The sequence below is a fragment of the Natrix helvetica genome, assembly GCF_964273705.1.
Source record: "Natrix helvetica genome assembly, chromosome: 2".
NCBI classification, from domain to species: Eukaryota; Metazoa; Chordata; class Lepidosauria; order Squamata; family Natricidae; genus Natrix; species Natrix helvetica.
In genome coordinates this window covers 228,293,741-228,316,124 of record NC_138552.1, presented here as the reverse complement: position 1 = coordinate 228,316,124, position 22,384 = coordinate 228,293,741, and the positions used below count along the sequence as shown (strand labels likewise).

General features: G+C 43.8%; 1 protein-coding gene across 1 annotated transcript in view; it reads right to left on the bottom strand.

Moving 5' to 3' along the window:
• The window catches only part of TTC27 (tetratricopeptide repeat domain 27), a gene marked incomplete at its 5' end in the record, with an annotated part of 133,596 nt that extends 113,924 nt beyond the window's left edge, over positions 1–19,672 (bottom strand). Inside the window, one exon of the mRNA XM_081940443.1 lies at positions 19,207–19,672. Coding sequence (XP_081796569.1) covers positions 19,207–19,672 — 466 coding nt within the window. The remainder of the gene's footprint in view (positions 1–19,206) is intronic.
• Between the last annotated feature and the right edge of the window lie 2,712 nt (positions 19,673–22,384).

The following is a 22,384-nucleotide window of genomic DNA, read 5'->3' as shown; positions in this document are numbered from 1 at the left end:
GGCGAAAACCCATGTGCGGCTAGCGGCTGCTGGGAGCCGCCATGCCAAGCCGCGCTAAGCTCCCTGGGAGAAGGAGGCACCTCCGTAGCAACCCCGAGCGGCCACGCAGTCCTGGCGGAAGAGCATGCGGAGCAGGCTTGCGGGCTCGGCGCCGCTTTTTGGCGGACTGCTTTTGTGCGTGTTTCCTCCGAAAGAAAGGCGAGCCTGAGCTCCTCCCGGGGACCCCGGACTCCCAGGAAGCCTTGCCCTGGAGCAGTAGTTTAGACAGCCCTGTGGTGCTGTTTCTCTTGGAAAGCTCGCCGGCACGTCCGTGGCTCCCCGACTCCTTTATATCTGCTTCTGCCTTTTTGATATATTATTCCAGTTGATATAAAGGCAGCTCCCCAGCCCTAAATAACTTTTCAAGGTATTCCGCTTGGGGTATTTGCGTCCACCCTATAAGGAATACATTGGAGCTGCACTGAGGGCCAGCCTCTACTCTTCGTTGAGACACGATTGTTGTTCTAAAAATATAACTAAAATCGGCAGCAGTAACCTAATATTGTATATATCTGCCCCAAGGGCTCTGGTACGTTGTTTTTCTAATAGGAATATGTGATGCCCAATAGCAGCAGCGGCTGATAACTTGGTAGTATGCCTGAATGCATAAAATTATGGGAAATGTCTTCCGTTATGGGAGAAGGGCTCCTGTAGGTGTATTTACTAAATGTATATGCCACCCATCATACTGTCCAGTGACTCTTGCTAATATCGGTGGGAAAGTCCTCACAAACACATAAACCTGAAGCAATTATAATATGAATGAAATGTGTTTCTCTTATTGGAAGAAATGTCCTGTGTTCAGTTCCAAGTGGGGAAAAAGACTCTGGAAACATGGAGGCTGCTTGGAAAGATGGTTTAATGGTGGACAGGATCACATGGCTTGAGCTCCTGAACAGAAAAGGGGGATCACATGCTTCCAGATGTTGGGTGAAGAAGAAAAAAGGGGAGGGAACCAGGAAAGTCCCTGGTTTTATGCTCTCTCTGGGCTTTGAACTTGAGCTTGTATTCTGATTGGTTGTCAGACTCCCATGGGGATATGCAACTCTAGGCTGTGTTTTGAGTCCACATTTGGTTTGAGGGCACATTTGGTGCCCTGTGGTGAGACGGTAAAGGGCTAATACTATCATGCCTTAATCCCATCACCCTGGAGCTGAAGGAGTGAGATCTTTGTTATATAGAATAGAGTGACGCAGGCCTTTAATGGCCCATTGACAAAGGTGGAGGCTATTAAGAATGAGTGTAGTTTCCTGCCTAAAAACATGCTTCTCCATTTCTTATCCAGGGAAATATAATATTCTGCCTTTTTAATATTTCCCATTTTTCTAGGAGAGGGCTGGGTTTTAACTTCCTTCACTCAATTCTGGATTGTTTTTGTCAAACCTCTCAGTAAGAGCCAGTTTGGTCTAGTAGTAAAGGCACGTGACTAGAAAGCCAGAGGCCATGAGCTCCCCTTTACCCATGAAAGCCAGCTGGGTGACCTTGGGCCATTTACTCTCTCAGCCCAACCCACCTCGCATGATTGTTGTGAGGTGAATAGAAGGAGAAAGGAGTGTTGAAAGAAATGTCCTTCTGGGTTCAGCTTCAAGTGGGGAAAAAGTCACTGAAGACATGGAGGCTACTTGGAAAGATGGTTTTAATGGTGGACAGGACCACATGGCTTGAGTCCTGAACAGAAAAGGTGATCACATACTTCAATGTTGGTAGAGAAAAAGAGAAGGAAGGACTGAGATGTTGAGTCCCTGGTTTTATATAACCCCAACATTTTCCCTTTTAAGTACCTTTATGTAGCCAAATTAGTTTTCCTGTATCATCTTTCAGCAAAGCCCATTTGCCACACAGTTTCCTTGCTCTCCATGCCAACCAAGATAGGCATGTGCCTGGTGTCCCAGGCTTCAAGGAAATCTCCAAGGAAAATTCCTGTCAGCCACGAGATAACGCTTCCCATGACCCTTTACATGTAGGGCTCACTTTGGCCTAGCCGGGTGACCCGCCGTAAGTTTTCAGAAGACAAAAAATTCCGGGAACGTCTTCAATTCCCTCAACAAAGTATTCGGCCCTTTCCTCGTAGGGAATTCCACTAAGGTTTTCCAGATCCAAAAAGGTAATCCGGAGAGGACCTCTGCCCCTCTGCAGTTAGTATCAACATCTCCTCTCTTTACACACAATGGGTCTTTGCTTTTTTGCTTTCACAGGACAAAAGCAACAACAACAAAATCATTCACTTTTCTATCCATTTTCACACACAATCTCCTTTCCCTAACAGAAGGTCCTGTGCTATGGCCTGACCCTAATACTTTCCAGGGTCTCTTGGTAAAACACACAGAAGAACCAAGATCCAGCTGTGATTGGGAGAAAGATTTCATCATCACTCACACACATGCAGGAATACACACATTTCCCATGCTTTGCCATGCTTTAAAATTAAATTTTAGAGAAACTAAAATTTAGAGGTACTCACCACCTTTCCAGGGAGCCTTTGACCTCAAACTCAAAACCCCTTTAAAACCTAGATCCAAATGGCTAAGGCCAAGATAAAGTCCATCTACAGACTCAATGGGGTCTGTGCCAGCATGGCAGGCATACCTGAGCCATATCCATTGGTTAGGATAGCTTGTAGTCCCATCTGTGGGTTGCCAATTGTTGAAAGAAATGCCCTTCTGGGTTCGGCTCCAAGTGGGGAAAAAGACACTGGAGACATAGAGGCTGCTTGGAAAGATGGTTTAATGGTGGACAGGATCACGTGGCTTGAGTCCTGAACAGAAAAGGTAATCACATGCTTCAATGTTGGGGAGAAGAAGAGAAGGAAGGACTGAGATGCTGAGTCCCTGGTTTTATGCCCTGTCTGGCCTTTGATCTTGAGCTTGTATTCTGATTGGTTGTCAGATTCCCATGGACCCATGCAGGGGCAACTCTCTAGGCTGCGTTTTGAATCCAGGTTTGGTTGAGTTCTCAGATGCCATGTGGTAAATTGGGTAAAGGGCCAATATTATCATGCCTTAATCCCATTCCCCTAGACCTGAAGGGGAGAACTCTTTATTATGTAAAGGGACTGGTTTGGCCTTCTTAATGGCCCATTGACAAAGTGGGTGGAGGCAGGAAACTACAGGGAGCTATTCTCAATTTAAAACATGTTTCTTCCTTTTCACATCCAGGGAAATATAATATTCTGCCTTTTCAATATTTCCTAGGATATTTCATTTTTCTGGGAGAGGGCTGGGTGATAACTTTCCACAGGAGTATGGTATTTATCAAAATACTAAAGGTGCATTAAAAATAAATAATGGAATTATAACATGTAAGATTTGGCAGGGATTATTTGTTCCAATTCCTGCCCAGTGAGAAATCATTGCTACACTATCTCTGACAGACAAGTATCAAACCTTTGTTTAAGCACCAAAGAAAAAAAGAGTCCCTCCCTTCCCTTATTTTTCATTGTTGAACAGATCTTACCATTAATTTTTTTCCTGAGATCCAGCCTTGTTCTTCTTGTTCTTTAAACTCATTACTCTTCTCTTATCTTCTGGAACAACTCTGAATAATTCTCCCCCATCTCCATTGGACAGGCTTTTAGATTCTTCAGAAGTGATCATGTCTTCCCACAGCCTTCTGCTTTTCAGACTAAACATACCCCATGCCTTCAACCATTCCTCATTTTTTTGTTCATTTGTTTCAGGACTCTTATTATATTGACTGCTCTGCTATGGATATATTGTCATTTGTCAATGTCCTTTCTAAACAGAACTGGACACAATATCCTGGGTACAATCTAACATTGAATAGAGGGGAATTATAATTTCTGATCTTGATGTACTTTTGTTGATGCAATCAAAGATTTGCATTGTCAGTAGCTGCACTACATTACTGGCTCATGATCTACTAAGGCATTAGATCGTTTTCACATGTACTTCTGTCCAGTGCACAAATACCCTCCTGAACCTTGATAATGTTTTCCAGGGTTATTTGTTAGCATCTTCCTCTCTTTCTCTGATCTGCAAAGTTGATGATCATATTTTCTAATGCTCATCCAAATAATTTATGAATTTTGAATAGCATTCATAGAAAGAAGATTTATTTGATGCTACTCTTCATCTTGATATGAAGCTGTATGTATACTCTGGGCACAAGGCCTTTGATGGTAGCATAGTGCAGCCCACTTTTCATTGTTTTCTTTACTAGGATCTCGTGGGAGATATATATCATTGAATATTTTGCTAAAAACAGGGTATGCTGTGCACTCTACTGCATTCTGATGGTTAAATAGTTCCTCGTGTTATAAATGTTCAGGTTGGTTTAGCATAATTTATTTCGATACTGGCTCTTGCCAAGTATTACATTCTTTTTTTAATGCTCAAAAATTGACTGTTTAATAATTTGCTTCACAGGTGAGTGATATTAATATTACGCTAACCAACTTGAATTACCTGGATTTGGGGATTTCTCTCTCCCTCCAAATTTTTGAAAATAGAAATATTTGCTTTTTTTCAGTCACTTGGCAATACATTTATGATTTCTCAGAGATCGCAGATGAAAGAAGTAACTGAACAAAAATTTTCATATCGCGGCTGATTAAATTAAATGTCTAAAGATTTATTACTATTTTCTGTCTTGGATATACAATTTGAAATCAATTATAATGAGAAATGTAATCAGTCTGCTTGGCTGCTAGGCATTCATGAACCAGTTTACTAATATAGATGGCAGGTCTACTCTTGGAAGCTGAGGGGAAACGGGGAGGGGGTCTTGAAGATGCAGAAAAGCAGCTACCGGTGATGAGAAATGAGGAAAACAGAACTGTCTATATGCACTATGTAGTTCCAAACCTTGTCCATTGTTTTCAGCGTTGAGCCCTATTCAAATCCTGTCTGATCTGTTTCTGCAGTTGTATGTACATCTTGGGGATTTTTTTGCCTCGGGCAGGAAAATTCAGCCAGCTCTTAACAGGAGTTGATATTTGGAAATGCTATAATATTCCATCTCCTGTCTTTGGAGACAGCATGAAAGAGCATGATTATTCCCTACCCCCACTCTTTCTCCATTACCAAAGGAAGGTCTCACAGGGACAAAGGAATCAGAGCATCTGTTACATGTGGCCAGAGGAAACATTGTTGTGAGAACTATGGCATTGGAGATTAGAAACCACCTTAAAGCTCTACAGCTTGAGCCAACTGAAATCAATTAATTTAAATCAGATGAACTCAGCATTGAAATTTGACTTTTATCTATGTAGCAATTTTAACACACAAAACAGAACTTTCCGATACAGAGGCATCTGCAACATCCAATGTTTTCATCAAACTGATAAAAGTCGTATTGGGCCATCAAGACACAAGCTCCACCACTTTTGGTACCTACGTCATGACTGTGGTAGAATGTAGTCCAGATTTCACGAGGGAGGAAGTGCATTCCAGAGGGGCAAAAGACAGTGAAATCATGTGAGAGAAAGAGAATCAAGACAGCTCCTCCCTAGAAGCTTCCTTAAAATTTAATCAGCACCTTGAATTATACATAGAAGCCAACTGGCAAGCAATGCAGTCCTGAAGCAGCCAGGTTATTCTGTTATACTCCCATCATTGCCAAGCCACTGAATTCTGTACCAGCCACAGCTTCAACATGTTCCTCAAGGCAGCAACATATAGGGTACAAAAATCCAATTAGGAGTCATGTGTAATTGTTAGCAGTTACCAAAAGTGTGGTGTGCAAAAGCCACCTCATCATATTTATACTTACTCATCAAGCAGGAGCTTTGAGTCTCAGTATGCCCCTAAACTGTTAACCATTCACGAATGAGGGAATAGACCTCCATTTAGGATCCAAAATGGTATTTCTATGGAGATGTTTGGCCCACAAACACAAAGCCATTCTGTCTTGGAAGGTTTGTCTGAATCTGTCTTTCCCCATCTAGATGTTGACCGTTTCATGGCACTGGACCAGCATTTCTACCACATCGTCAATACAATACAATAATACAATACAATAGTAGAGTTGGAAGGGACCTTGGAGGTCTTCTAGTCCAACCCCCTGCCTAGGCAGGAAACCCTATACCGTTTCAGACAAATAGCTATCCAACATCTTCTTAAAGACTTCCAGTGTTGGGGCATTCACAACTCCTGGAGGCAAGCTGTTCCACTGATTAATTGTTCTAACTGTCAGGAAATTTCTCCTCAGTTCTAAGTTGCTTCTCTCCTTGATTAGTTTCCACCCATTGCTTCTTGTTCTGTCCTCAGGTGCCTTGGAGAATAGCTTGACTCCCTCTTCTTTGTGGCAACCCCTGAGATATTGGAACACTGCTATCATGTCTCCCCTAGCCCTTCTTTCTCTTAAGCTAAAGAGAAGTTTGACATGGGATCAATACTACTGAACCCTGTACTGATGAATGACCTCCCCTAGCAGTTTCATGTATTTATTAAGAGAAGTGGATATAGATGTCTGAAGCATTTCACAAAGTAAAAATCTCCAGGTGGTTCCTCATTCCCATAACCAACTGAAGTTGTCCCTTCAGGAAACAGAAGAACCTGCAAGGCAATACCTATCCCCACCACCTAAATCCCTAGAAGCTTACCATGGTTAATGATATTGCAAGCCACTGAAAAGTCAAGGAGAAAAGGAAGAGTTGCAGTCTCCCAATCCCAGTCTCTCTATTGATCATATGCAAATGCAATTAATGCCATTTCTATGCGATACCCTGTCTTGAAACCTGACAACCATGGATTCAAATAATCTACTTTCTTTCTGGAGTAGGAGAACCACTATCCTCTCTACAACCTTTCTTAGAAAAGAAAGTTGGAGACAGATCTAAAGGTATCCAAAAATCAAGGAAAGCTGCTTAAATGGGAAGCATGACACCACCTTTTTTACAGCAGAGAGAAACATGCTCTCGCTCAAAAAGCATTCATTATTGATCAAGTCTAACCGGCTCTCGCCTTACAGGAGAGGCGGAAATCTAAATAGAAAATTGTAGAGCTGACACCTCAGAGGCTTCATTGATACTGTCTAGCTGGAATCAAACTCCTTTTGTATCTGATCATTTTATCTACCAAATTGCTGTGAAAATTCATTCCAACAGCTTTCAGATGATCTTAGCAATCATGTTTCTCTTGAGCAGAAGACCTGCTGGGCAACATTCAGTAGATGAAATAACAACAGCAAACATCTCCTTTTTGCTGCTTGAATTGCCCTATATAAACTTGAACATGTGCTCTTACCAGTCTGCCCAAACTCTCAATCAGTTTTCCTCCAGCAAGACTTCTGCTGCTTCATCTCTATAGGTTCCTCAGTAAACAAAGGAGCTGCAGTGGATCTGTGCGGGGGTGAGGCTGTTCTTGTGTAATCGAGTCAGTGCTCCAGACACCCCCTTATTCCAGAGTCTCAGCCAAACTGCAGTTCTAGACTGCATTAAAAGGGCCAAGCAAATAGAATCATGCTCTTGCAAGCCAGTTTCCAGAATGATTTCAATGGCATAGAGAGCCTCTACCATAAAGTCTGATTATGGATCTTGTAATTCTTAGCTAGCCCTGTACTAGCAGCTCCCAACCTAAACCTTCCACAACCAGTCCAATACCTTTTGGGAAGTCCCATCTGATTTTATTGCTGGTAAATTCAGGCATCCCAGGCAAAAAAAAAACCCTTTCAGAATAGTGACTATCAATCTAAGGGCACCCAAATCTTCCCCACCAAGAGGTATCAAACCCTCTGGAACCTGGGATAAAGTCCCCCAATTCAATTCAAAATGCAGCAGCATATTATTCTGTAGGTAATCAGGCCATCGGTGGCCTTTGAAGATCCACTGCTATGCCCGTCACTTTGTGCACTGCCATTGTTATATTCTTACTGGTTAATGGATCAATGCTTCATTCCAAATGCTGTCTACCATTCTTCAGACTCTCCATCAGATTTTTGCATTTAATTTTAAAAAAGCCAAATAACCAAGAATTAAAAATCAGTTAAATAATATGTCTACTTCATTCATTTAAAAACTAAGAACAGAATTAACAGATGATGTTCAGCACAAATATGGACCTTAAACAATAACATAATAATAATAATTAAAATAATGCAGACCATTATTTGATTATTCAGAAGACTACACTACAAACAATAACAAGTGAAATTCAATGAGAAATTAATTACATTCAATGTAACCATATCAAATCTGAAAGACTGGGGGGGAAATCTTTTTAAGTTTCACTTGGCACCAAGAAAGAACAGAAAGATCTTATAACATACTGTGAAAGAGGATGTACCACCTGCAGAGTTCAATTTGGATGAGAATACTAGAAAATCTAATGCAAAAAATCTCTAAGAAAAAGCATTTGGTGACAATCCAATGAAATGTCAGGCAAATTTGATAGAAAAAAACCTGACAGTCATTAGTCCAACTCTGAACCATATTAGCTGAACAGTAAGTTAGGGAGGATTATAAGACCAGATGAATTTTAGATAATGTAGGTAGATCTTTAGAAAATGACAGAGGAATTGCTCACATTGTTCACAGTGACAGGTTCCACGCAACATGGTAAACGATAAATCACAATGACAAGCTTACCTGCATTGTCAGGCTCTTGCACAAGTGAGTGAGATATTACATTATCGCTATACTTACAGTAGTATAGAGTTAGGTCTAGATGTATACATTCAATACATATCTTCCTCCTATCTTGTGGTCTTTAAATATACTTAGATTTCTTGTTAGACCTGGCAAGTTTATTAGCTATTTACTTGACCATGAATCTAATGGGTTATATCTGAGGAGATTTTGACTAGGAAAGCTATCAAGGAAGGAAGGTGTCACACCAAATCCTTCTCAACTGAAAGAATGGAAACGGATGTCAAGTAAATCCAAAGGAATATATAATCATACAATAGTATAATATAAATAAAAAATTGTGACAGATAAAATCGCAAAGGAATAACAAAGTTCAAAAAATTGTGACAGATAAAATTGCAAAGGAATAACAAAATTCAAAAAATTGTGACAGATAAAGGAGAAAGAGATGAGAATTAGAAGAGGAAATAAACTCTTTTGCAATGCTTAAGGATGTGTGCTGCCTTTTGCTTGGTTTATGCCAGGGGTGTCCAAACTAGAGCTGGCTGGGGAATTCTGGGAGTTGAAGTCCACAAGTCTTAAAGTTGCCAAGTTTGGACACCCCTGGTTTATGCTTTACTTGTACACAGTACTTGTAAAGAAAGCCAATTTTACAGAGAAGTTAAAATTTCTTACTTGAATACTAGTTGAGATTAGCTATTACAAGTGAATTAAGCAAAGTTAGAGAAAATAAATAACCATCACTGGCGAGGCTATGAAATTATGAAGTTTTGTAGTAGAGGACCAAAGTAGCCAGGCTCCCTCTCAGTAAATGTTTCTAAGCAAGCACGTCATAAAAATTCATCTAAAAATTATTTTAGATGAATCAGGAAAATGAATAAAACAAAACAATGATTACATGGATCACAAATCAGTCAGTCAGTCAATCAATCAATCAATCAATCAGTGAGCCAATGTAACCCATCTTACCTAACAGCTCAGATTTATCCTAATTTTATTATAATTTTTAAAAATGAAATTAAATCAGTGAGCAGGATGACTTCTGAAACATTTCATGATAAAAATGACCAGTAAGTTTATCATAAAAAGCAGGGCCTCTGGCAAAAAAATCAGTACTGGTATTCAGGGTCGGATTTTCCTATAGTCTAACTAGGCTTCAGCCTAGGGCCTCAAGATCAAGAGGGGCCTTTTATTTTTATTTATTATCCGTGCCACATTTTTTATAAAGGTTAGTACCAATTACAACATGTTTCATTTAATATATTGATATATATCACAGTAATGATGTATTTTATTATCTCTCATGTAATTTACAAACTTAAAAATGGGAGGTGAAAGGGCCCCATAAGTGGAATAGCCCAGGGCCTCTTTTCATCTAAATCCGGCCCTGCTGGTATTTGAAGCTTTAATCCCCACGGCAGTTTCACTGATCAATTAGAATGCCGTTTTTGTTCGTGTTAAAAATAAAATTTCCAGAAGAAACACAGATAGGGTTAAAAAAAATTCCTCTAATGTGTTACCAAGTAATCTTGAAATGAGAACATTGCATCTTGGGGAGAAAAATGACAATGAAGCAAAAAAGTCCACACTCCTGGGCTCAAACAAAATTAAGTATTGACCTTTGTTGATACAGTCAAAAAAAAAAAATCACAGCGACTTGTATTTTTTTTAAAGAGAGAACAATATATAATTTATCCATGAAAGCAATATACTCTTGCCTCCTGGACAAAACCTCAAAAACAATTTAAGTGTGTATAGGGGAAATAAAGTTCTATAGCTCAGTAATAAAACAGCAACAATTTTTACTAAGCTCCAAAATGTCTCTTGATTCAGTTTTCCTCATTTCCCAAGGACCCAGTTTTCACAAAGGGCTGTCTTAGAAGAGTCTGCGACCTCTGTTGTGTTCCCCCCCTGCCCTTCCCCCCCTTGAATATATGGCTCATTAGTCAATGATACCAGACAGCCAACCTTGAGATGCTCTCATTTAATACAGAGTCATCTCCCTATCAACAGGAGGAGGCCCTAGACATCTTCTTGCCCTTCTTTAGTCTATCAAAAAGGACAAATAAAGATTGATTGATGTACGTTGCCTGAATGTCAACAAAGCTGGCTTTTTGCCAGGGACAGTAATTTCTGACCTTCATTCCCATCTAGAGTTTTTGACAGAAAATTTGCAGATGCACAACAATAGGGCAATTCTGACTAAGGCACAGGAATTCACCGAGACCTGGATACGTGGAGAAAATAAGTAAGTGTTCAGAAGACAGAAGACCGTTTTCACACTGCCCAAGCACAATTTCAGACCCAATTACTAATGTCTTGTTTTGAGAGATGTCTTTGGTGTCATTGAGGCAGGGATATAGAGGAAAGAGAAAAGGACATTCGGGTCTTTGTTTCTGATCCTAATATAACAATACAATATAACAATAGAGTTGATTCAACAGCCATGCTTAATGTATTTGCTTTGGCGTTTCTTTTCCAGTCTTCCTCGATCAATGTGACTAAGACTTACTGTACCACACTTTTCTGGAAGTGATTAAAATGGATCAGCAAATTTGAATACATAAGCACATCTCTTTTTCCTACACTGAAGTGTTTTCCTCTTTCAATCTTTCACTCATACCGCATGGCGGATTAAAAAAAACTAACTAGGCAAGGACTTAAATATTCTTGATAGCCAGATGCTCCTTCATTGTGCATGCAGAGAGCTTCCAAGTCTTGTCAACTTGACAAATGAACGTAGTACTAAATGTGTCCTTCGCTTACTTTAACAACAGTTTGTTCCAGTACTCCAAAGTATGTACTCCTTTGATGCAGAGTCTAAGAGATCTGCTATCAAAAAAGATTGTACATTTATTCATTGAGTGTATGCTATATTGCTGTGGGTTTTTTTGCTATCGGAAATTGCTAAAACAATAGCCATAAATCAAGATATTGCACTTGTAGCTTTTCTTTCTCTGCTACTTGCACACACAGTTTCAAGAACTAGTTTTAGATTACAAATTGATTTAAAGCTGTGAACATTGTTTAAAATCTCTTTGAAAGCTTCTCTTCCTCACACTTAGCAATTCATTATACAAAGGTTGCCAGCTTCATAGATCCCAATTCTTTTTGAAGAAGCATGGCCAAGATTAGTAGAAGATCCAAAATACAGTGTTCCAGATTCCACAGAGTAGACATTGTATTTCCATTGCAAATGGAAATGTATTTGCTGTGCTAGGACTGGGCAAGAAAATACTATGTGCAGCTGTATGTATGTAACTTGCAAGGCAGAGGTGGGTTCCTACCTATTTGGTCTGGTTTGGCCAAATAGGTAGTAACTCCAGCGGACACGTGACTGTACTGGTTCTCTCCTAGGTGGCGCCATCTTGATTTTCTGCTCTGCACATGCACAGAACAATTTTCATTGAAAGTTTTTAATTTTTATTCATTTTTTAATGTTGTGCCCATGCGCAGATCATTTTAAGTGCAAATATGCAAATACGTGGAGTGCGTGCCTTTTTTCAGGTGCCAAACCGGTAGTAATGGAGGCTGGAATCCACCCCTGTTGCAAGGCAAATATTTTACAGAAATAATATGGGCCTTTTCTCCAAATATGCGACAGGGTTACTGGTGGGTTCCTACCGGTTCGGATCAGTTTGACTGAACCAGTAGTGGTTTGGTGGCCTGGGTTACTGGACCCAGGCCTGCTACACCCCCAAACCAGTTCTTCATCTTGTTTTTCAGCTATGTGCATGCGCAGAACAATTTTAATAGCACTGCGTATGTGCCTGCAATGTGCACATGAGCAAACCAACAGAAGTGCATGCCGGAACCCATTCCTGGACAGGGTGCACATGCTAATTAAAGTATAAAGTGTGGTTTGTGGTTTATTGGTTTTGATCCAGGCTTTGTAATAGATAGATAATAATGTGTAATTTAGGGGGATGAGATAAAGGAAGAGTCATTAAAAACAAACTGTTAGATACTTAATAGTTAGCCTAAGTTAGATACTTAGGCTCCTTAATTTCTACAGCGTCTTTCTTAGACAGAAAGCCACAGTTGCTGAAGTAGTCCTGGGGCAAAGCCGAGGCTGCCGCATTTGCCGTGGTAAAACGACTCCTGTCGGCGGATTCCTTCCTGGTACAGTACAGCCAGACTCTGCCATTGGTGCTGACCTGCGACACTTCACCATTTGGCATCGGCGCTGTCCTCAGCCACCGTATGCCCAACGGAACCGAAGCCCCTATTGCATTTTACTCCAGGACCTTGTCCTCCGCAGATCGAAACTACAGCCAGCTGGACCATGAGGTTTTGGCTGCAGTAGCCGGAGTAAAGAGGTTTCATGAGTATCTTTATGGCCGGGACTTCGAACTGGTTACGAAGCCATTGTTGGGCTTACTGGCTGGGGACTGACCTACCCCGCATGACCAGATGGACCATTTTCCTAGCTGCCTACTCCTACCATCTCATCCACCGACCAGGCTCCACTTTGGGGCATGCTGATGCTCTCAGCTGCTGCCCACTGCTTGAACTTTTCACTGACCCTACCCCCGAGACACCAGTCCTCCTCATTGATTGCCTTGAGGGCCTGTCTCGTCCAGTGACGTTGCCCATCACTCTGCAAAGGACTCCACCATCAAGCAAATTTTGAACTTGGTGTGGAGGGGGTGGCCCAAGGGGCCTGTTGGGGCTGATTTCAAAATGTATTTTGCCAAACGCGATGAGTTATCGGTTATAAATGGCTGTTTACTGTGAGGGGACCGGGTTGTTGTTCCACCCAAACTGCGCATTGCAGTATTAGAGGCTTTACACATAGGGCATCCTGAAATTGTCGGGATGAAGTCTTTGGCTAGAAGTTAGGTGTGGTGGCCTAACATGGACAGGGAGATCGAAGAATGGGTGGTTACCTGCACACCGTGCCAGGAGTCCAGACCAGCTCCCCCGCTAAGGAGTGGAAGCGACCTCAAGCACCATGGTCTAGAGTGCACATTGACTTTGCTGGCCCAGTTCACGGCCAGACATTTCTCGTAGTTGTGGACGCCTACTTGAAATGGTTAGAGGTAGTCCTGATGACCTCCACTACGGCAGAAGCGGTCATCAAGATGCTATGGAGACTTTTCTCCATGCACAGCCTGCCCGATGTCTTGGTCTCTGACAATGGGTCCCAATTCACGGCCATGCAATTTGAGACCTTCCTAGCAGCTTAGGGAATCAGGCATGCCCTGGTCGCGCCATTCCATCCGGCCTCCAATCGTCAGGTGGAGAGAATGGTGAGATCTGCAAAAGAGGCCTTCTCTAGGATGGGCCCGGGAGATTGGCAAACACGGGTTGACCACTGTTTGCTAATTCAACACATCACATCCAGTGCCACTACAGGGAGAAGCCCCTCCGAGCATCTCATGGGTCGCCGGCTAAGATCCCACTTAGACCGGCTACACCCCAATTATTCTGCCTCATCGCCCCCAGACTCCACAAGCAAGATTCGGACTTTTAGGGTAGGGGATTTGTTATACACCCACAACTATGCCGGGGGAACTCTGTGGATTCCTGCCACAGTGATAGGCATCACCGGCCCTCACTCTTACCTCTTAGAGCTCGAGGACAGCAGGAATTGGAGAAGGCATATTGATCAACTCCGTGGCCGCCTCTCCAATTCCACTCTTAGACAACTAGAGGTAACTCCTGCACGAGTTAGCCAAAGCCCTACCCAAACAGAGCAAACACTCACTCCTTCCACACACAGCTCAAGCCCGAGGGTACCGGGAAACTTATCTGGTTATGTTGCAGACCTGCAGCGAGCTCCGAGCGAACCCACTCTAGAAGCTCCAGCCACAGCCTGTGAAAGGTTCCAGGAGCTTCCTCCAAGCGGAGCTGCGGAGCAAACAAGTCCATCCGACCTGTCCAAGGAAACCCCTCCTACTGAACTGCGCAGTCAGGCAGAGCTACCCAAAAGCCCGCCTACCTGTGTGACTACGTAACAAGTAGGATTGTTCCATCCAAGAGGGAGGGGTGTTAGATACTTGCTCTAACTATAGTGGTTTCCACCAAGGTCCTCTGTTCCGGTGGGAACAGAGGTTTAATCCTATTGGTCAAAGGGTCTGACAGCTCCCTACAAAAGGGCTGCTGTCAGACTCAACTTTCACTGGATTGTTCTCACTTGTTGTACTTAATAAGGAGCTGTTGTTACCGTTAAGCCTGTATGTGCCTGTCCATTACCCAATCTAACACAAACTGTATTTAAAAAATGTATGACCCCAGACACTGTAATACTGTGTGTCTTCAAACAAATTAATCTCTTGTTTCACAATAAATAAGAGTGAAAAGAGGCAAAATATGTAACTGCACTCCTAAACATATTTAGTAGGGAATATATTCATTGAATCTCACTTAATCAATTATGACTGATTCCCAAAAGATAAGTAGAACCTGATCTGGTTAGAATTTGAATAAGAAATCACAAGGTTGCAGAATAGTTGTAGAATAAATCAGAAAAAGCAATTGCAATCTAATTTTCTATTTTTTAAAAGTAAAACAAGTGTGTCCATACTGAGTTGAGCTAATCTCAGTGAGACAATATTCTAGGCAAATTGCAAATAAAAACAATGTATAACATTGAATTTTCCTTTTAACAAACTGTGTTCGCTTATGAAGACAAGTTAAGCCAGCATAGACAGTTTAAACCAATCCACACACCTTAAGGTTGCCAAATAATGGTTAAACAATTTGTGTAGTTGACCAAGTAATGAATAATCCATTGTTCTGTTCAAATTATATGTACTTATTAATGGACCCTGGCTTGCTGTCTTCTAACTGAATGTACTTAATTTCTAATCATTTTGAATACTTCCGTTCAGAATGTACACAGATTGCTAGCTAAGTGTTAGATCAGGGCAATGAGAGGACAGACTCCAGTCGAAGGTAACAACAGCTCTTTATTCAAGTCAAGTATGTACAATCCAGCAACTGTGGGGTCTGGCAGCTCTCCTTTTATAGGCAGCTGGCAGACCTCTCAACCAATCAGAGTAACCCTTTGTTCCCGCCTAAACAGCGGACCTGAGTGGAGACTACAGCAGTTTATGTAGATATCTAACACTCCTCCTCTCCTAGTTGGAGTGTTCCAGTTCGTAACGTAATCCTTTAAGTATGCGTGTCTTTGCTTAGTTCTGGTAGACTTGTGCAGTTCGGTTTGAACCGGTTCCCGTACCTGGTCAGCTGGGCCTGTGTGTTCCACAGCTCCGCTCGGTGGATGCTGTTGGAAACTACCCCTGGCTGCGGCTGGAGTCCGTTGAGCTTGTTCGCTCGGGGCTCGCTGTGAGCTTGCAATAACCTCAGGTAAGTCTGCCGGTTCCGTCGGGATGGAGACATCCGCGAGAGGAGTGAAAACTTGCTCCTTCTGGGTAGGACCTAGGTCGGTTGGCGTTAGAGTTTCATTTGGTGCTCTAAGATTGGAGTGGGTTAGGCGACCCCGGAGTTGGTCAATGTGCCTTCTCCAATTTCTACCGTCCTCCAACTCTAACAGATAAGAGCGAGGTCCAGTGATGTCTATCACCTTGGCAGGAATCCACAGAGTTCCCCCTGCATAGTTGTGGATGTATACCGAATCCCCTATGCTAAAATTCCGAATCTTACTAGTGGAGTCTGGGGGCGATGTGGCAGAGTAGTTTGGGTGTAGCCGGTCTAGGTGGGACCTTAGCTCAGCAGGGCTTCTCCCAGTGGTGGCGCTAGGTGTAATGTGTTGGATTAGTAGGTAGTGATCAACCCGTGTTTGCCAATCACCCGGGCCCATCCTAGCGAGGGCTTCTTTTGCGGATCGCACCATTCTCTCCGCCTGACCGTTGGAGGCCGGATGGAATGGCGCGACCAGGGCGTGCCGAATTCCCTGGCTAGCTAAGTAGGTCTCAAATTGCATAGCCGTGAATTGGGGCCCGTTGTTGGAGACCAAGATATCGGGCAAGCCGTGCGTGGAGAAAAGTCTCCGTAGCACTTTGATGACTGCCTCTGCCGTGGTAGAGGTCATCAGGACTACCTCTAGCCATTTCGAATATGCGTCCACAACTATTAAGAACGTTTGGCCATGAACGGGGCCTGCGAAATCTATGTGCACCCTCGACCAGGGTGCCTGCGGGCACTCCTACTCCTTAGCGGGTGCCTCTGGGGGAGCTGGTCTGGATTCCTGACAAGGCGTGCACATGGCCACCCATTCCTCAATCTCCCTGTCCATGTTAGGCCACCAGACGTAGCTCCTGGCCAATGCCTTCATTCTGACGATACCAGGGTGCCCCACATGTAATGCATCTAATACTTCTCTTCGCAGTTTGTTTGGTACAACCACCCGGTCCCCGCACAGTAAACAACCCTTCAATACAGACAGTTCGTCACGTTTAGTACAAAACAGTTTAAACTCAGGTCCAACAGGTCCCTTGGGCCACCCCCTCCATACCCAGTTTAGCACTTGCTTAATTACGTTGTTCTTCACTGAAAAACGGGCAACATCAGCAGAGGAGACCGGTCCTGTGTCCAAGCAGTCAATCAAGAGGACCGGTGTCTCCGGAGTGGGGTCGGCCAACAGGTCAGGCAATGGGCAACAGCTCAACGCGTCCGCGTGCCCAAGCGTGGAACCCGGTCGATGTACCAGTTTATATGTGTAAGCAGCCAGGAAAACAGTCCACCTGGTCATGCGTGGGGAAAGGGATACCAGTGTGGGTCGGTTTCCAGCCAGCAGTCCCAGCAATGGCTTGTGGTCTGTCACGAGTTCGAAATCGCGGCCATAGTGGTACTCATGGAAACGCTTGACTCCCGCCACAGCAGCCAATGCTTCTCTGTCCAGTTGGCTATAGTTCCGTTTCGCGGAAGACAAGGTTCGTGAGTAGAAGGTGATGGGAGCTTCGGTGCTGTTTGGCATTCTGTGGCTGAGGACTGCGCCGACGCCGAAAGGTGAAGCGTCGCACGTTAAAACCAGTGGTAGAGTTTGGCTGTACTGGACCAGTAGAGAGTCAGTCGTGAGCAGGCGCTTGACCCCGGTGAAAGTGGCGGCCTCGGATCGTCCCCAGGTCCATTTAGCGTTCTTCGCTAGAAGTCGGTGCAAAGGTTCAGCAACGGTAGCCTTCTGTCTGAGAAAGACGCTGTAGAAGTTAAGGAGTCCGAGGAAAGCTTGCAACTCGGTCTGATTTCAAGGTGTGGGGGCGTCCTGGATTGCTTTAACCTTTTTGGAAGTCGGGTGGATTCCAGAACCGTCGATCATGTATCCCAGGAATTCTACTCTGGGTACATTAATTTGACATTTTTCCTTTTTGAGACGGAGACCCTTTTCTCGAATTCTGGTCAAAACGGCCCTAACACATTTTTAAAGTTGCGCCTCATTTGCAGCCGATACCAAGATGTCGTCGAAATAGGGGACGACTCCTGGTATCCACTGCAAAAGCCGTTCCATGACGCTCTGGAACAGACCAGGGGCAATACTCACTCCGAATTGTAGGCAGTTGCATTTGAATGCACCCCTATGTGTCACAATGGTCTGGGCCTCCGCCGTGGCGCCATCTACAGGCAACTGCTGGTATGCCTGTGCCATATCTAACTTTGCAAAAAAAATTCCTGGCCCTAGCGAATGTAGTAGGTGTTGTACTATGGGCACAGGGTAGGTGCTCTGTTGCAGCACGACGTTAATTGTACATTTATAGTCCGCGCAGATGCAGACTGACCTGTCCGGCTTGACTGGGGTCACTATTGGGGTTTCCCAGTGAGCATGATCGACAGGTTCTAGGATTCCTTGGCTGACCAGCTTGTCGATTTCCCTATCAATTTTAGGGCGGAGGGCAAAAGGCACTCTCCTGGGTTTAAGTCTGATTGGTGTGACGTTGGGGTCCAAATTAAACGATATTGGTGTCCCCATGTACTTACCGAGGCCGGGGCTGAAGACGTCCTTGAACTCCTTAAACATCGCCTCGGCGCTGCTGTTCTCGACGGCGTTGATGCCTGTGACTTCCAGACCCAGGGCTTCGAACCAGTCCAGTCCCAGGAGGCTTTGCAGCGGTGCGCTGGCCACGGTCACGGGCAGCTGGGCTGTGATGTTTTTGAACTGGACCCAGAAAGTGCCTTGATCCACGATGGGGACCCTGTTCCCCTGGTAGTCGCGTAGCAAGATGTCTGGCGTACGTAGCTGGCGCATCTTAAGACTAGGAATAGCCTTTTTCATTGTTGACCAGGAGATGATCGTCAATGACGATCCTTTGTTGACTTCTAGCTCCCATGGAGCGTCCTCAATGAGGACAGTGAGTTTCAGCTTTTTGGGCCGCTTGGTGCGGACTTGCCCTATCGTTGTGAGATAGGTTCTCAGTGGTTCTCTCTGGGCGTACTCTCTCTGGTTATACTCTTTCTTGGCTGTCTCCCTTGGTTCTCTTTCTGGGCGCCCTTTGTTTTTCCGCCAAGCCCCTGGGTTGGGCTTCTGTTGGTGGTAAGATGGAGGCTGCCATGTTGTGGCAAGGACTTCGCTCCGGCACACTTTTGCGATGTGTCCCATTTTGTCGCAGCGCTGGCAGGTAGTGTCCCGGAATCTACAGGTAGACCGGGGTGGTTCCCTCCACAGCTTGCGCAGGGCGGCAAATGGGAGTTGAATTTTCGCGCCGGTTTTGTGCGGCTGCTACGCATGCGGTGGCTGTCTTCACACTCGCTGTCCTCGATCTCTTGATCGGTGGCCTCGTGGTGGACGTGGGCCTGTCGAGTACCGGATTGGGGTGCGTTGTGCTGGCGCTGTAACGTTTCAGTGGATCTGTTGGCTGATTCCAATGCTCTGGCCTCGTCGAGTGCGATCTGCAGAGTTAGGTTGGATTTTGCCAACAGACGTTTCTGCAGAGGAATGTCCCGCACTCCACAAATAAGACGATCCAGGATGTGTTCGTCCAGATTTCGGAAATCGCAATACGTGGCTGCCTTCCGAAGGGCTGCGACGTATTGGTTGATGGTTTCATCTGCCTTCTGATTCTGCATGTAGAATTCATGTCGGCAGACATGGCGGGAAGTCTTGGGTGCGTAGTGCGTTTGCAGCGTCTGTTGCAATGCTGTCCATGTTACTGCCTGGATCGGGGTTGGTTCCGATAAGTCCCTGGCCATTTCGAAAACCTCTCGGCTGCAGTATCCCAGGAACATTTCTTTTTCCGGACGTCCGGTACTCCCAGGAGGTCGTTTGCCTCAAGGAAACACTCGAACCTCAGCATGTAGGATTCCCAATGTTCAGCCACTGGATCGTACGGGGCTGGCAGAGCGTGCATGGCCATGTTGTCCTGCGGTTTGAATTTGCCACTCTGAAATGGCTGCTGGAGTTCGCGCCGCTTCCCCGGGCTGGATTACTTGCTGGATTGTCTGGTTGTTCGTTCTTCATCCTATCTGCCTCTCAATCCCACCTTCGTCGCCAGTGTTAGATCAGGGCAATGAGAGGACAGACTCCAGTCGAAGGTAACAACAGCTCTTTATTCAAGTCAAGTATGTACAATCCAGCAACTGTGGGGTCTGGCAGCTCTCCTTTTATAGGGAGCTGGCAGACCTCTCAACCAATCAGAGTAACCCTTTGTTCCCACCTAAACGGCAGACCTGAGTGGAGACTACAGCAGTTTATGTAGATATCTAACACTAAGTGTATATGAATAATTGTTACTCATTTCTAAAATATAACTTAGACAACAATGCATGGCCTTTATATTATTTAGAAAATTCATATGCCCTGCATTTTTCCTTTGTCATGGTCAGTTGTGACATGGGCAATTGGAAACTATATTGCTTCGGTTTGGGGAAATTGCATCTAGCTACATGCAAGCTCATCAGGAAAAAAAGAAAGGAAAACAGTCAATTATCTCTCTGACCTACCACATTTGGTAATTTAACATCTGTATTTTGAGACTTCTTATGAAAGTAGAACTGCTATAAATCTGCTAGCCACTATCAGGAAATATAATCAGCTCATTATTTAAAACATTAAATAAATAATTTTGTTACAACTAATTTTTTAAGGAAATGAATAGGGAGAAAGGCCCCATAGGACCAAATAGGAACTACAGTATATCTGTGCCAAAGGACAAACTGGAAGGATGCCATTTCATCTCCAAGTAACAAGTTTCCTGACAGACAGTAAAAGTTATCTTCACAATCAATTTTGCTAACACAAATACATACTACTGCATTGCTTCGTATGCCAGAGTACATTTCTCTGTTACTCATCATCGTTAGATAAAGCCAGCAAAAGCGAAGTATTTGCTAAAAAAAAAAAAATCAGAGCAGAATATGTAAATGATTTTTGCAACTAGTGGAAGATAAGGTTGTCAGTGAAAAATAATAATCACACAATAGGGTATTTCCAATCTCAGAGGCACTTATACTGCCTCACCCTGCTTCTGGTCTTTTAATTGGCCATGAGAATGTTAGAACATACTGTATATATCTCTAGCTTGATTCAGCATAACTCACATGCGTTTTATGTTGGTGAATCTCCTTAAGATTTCAGTTTTCAAAACAGTGAGGAGTTTCAGAAAGTGGTTTTCATCTGAGGTCAGTTTCTTTTGGAGCAAATTCCTTGATCTTCTATGACACTTTCAGTTCTCCATCCTGATGTTCTATCAGAAATGTCGGCCACAAAGGACAATCACTAATATTCATAGGGCGCCAAGTAGGGAAGTCTGTTATATTCTTAGACCTGCAGAGTTCTAAAGTCTTTTACAAAAGAGGGTGGGGTTTTTTTGTAGAAAAGTAAGTAGGTGGGGGGGGGGAGAGAAGGAAGAGAACAGCTGTGTTGGATTACAAAGATTGATAACATATACATATCCTGAATCCATTCCTTAATATCGGTGCTGGAAGAAATGTCCATCTGGGTTCAGTTTCAAGTGGGGAAAAAGACACTGGAAACATGGAGGCTCCTTGGAAAGATGGTTTAATGGTGGACAGGATCCAGAGGGACGGGAGCTTGAGGGGGACCACATGCTTCAAGATGTTGGGTGAAAAAGAAAAAAGGGTAGAGAAGCTGAGAGTGCCCTGGTTTTATGCTCTCTGTTGGGCCCCACCCCGGAGCTTCCCATTCTTGTGTAAGAAATGATTCTGGTTGGTGGTGAGACTCCCAAGGGGCGGTGCACAGGCAACTCTAGGCTGTGCTGAGACCCAAGCCTGTTTGTTCTGCTGGCTGATGCAATCCTCCCAGGTGCCATATGGTGAGATGGGTGTGATGGGTGTGTTGGAAGGTTTCAAATCTTCCTTTGCTAGGTTCGATTTTCCCGCCGGGAAGCGTGAAAAATAATTTGAGCGGAACAGCTGCATGGAAGCCAGGTATTTTATTTTTCAGGAAGGAGGTACAAGCAGCAAAGGACATCGTTCCTGGCCTAGCTACTCAACTGGGATTGACTCGATATTTTATACTCTTTTTACCTTTTGAAGTCTGATACTAATGATTCTGGCTTTTGCGTGATTCCTGTGTTAATGGTTTCATTCCTGCTTTGCTCTTTGATTGGCAAGGAGGTGTTTGCTAGTTTGTGTTTGTAATTTTAACTTTATTTGCCCCAAGTATGTTTCCCAAAACTGATACTATCTTTATAACCTGTCTTCAGCACCTTTTTTCTTCCTTCCTTGTCATTCTGGCCTCTCTTTAGCACCTTTTGCTTCCCCCTTGTCACCTAGCCCGATCTCCTCTTGTATCCGCATTTTCCTGTTTTGTTTTCCTCCACTATATTGGGATTTTAATTACTTTGGTCTCCCTTCTTGGGCTATCTGTTTCTATGGGGGCTTTAGATGATTATCTATTCCAATGTTTCCTGTTTTTTCCTTAAAAGCTGCTAGTGGTGCCTT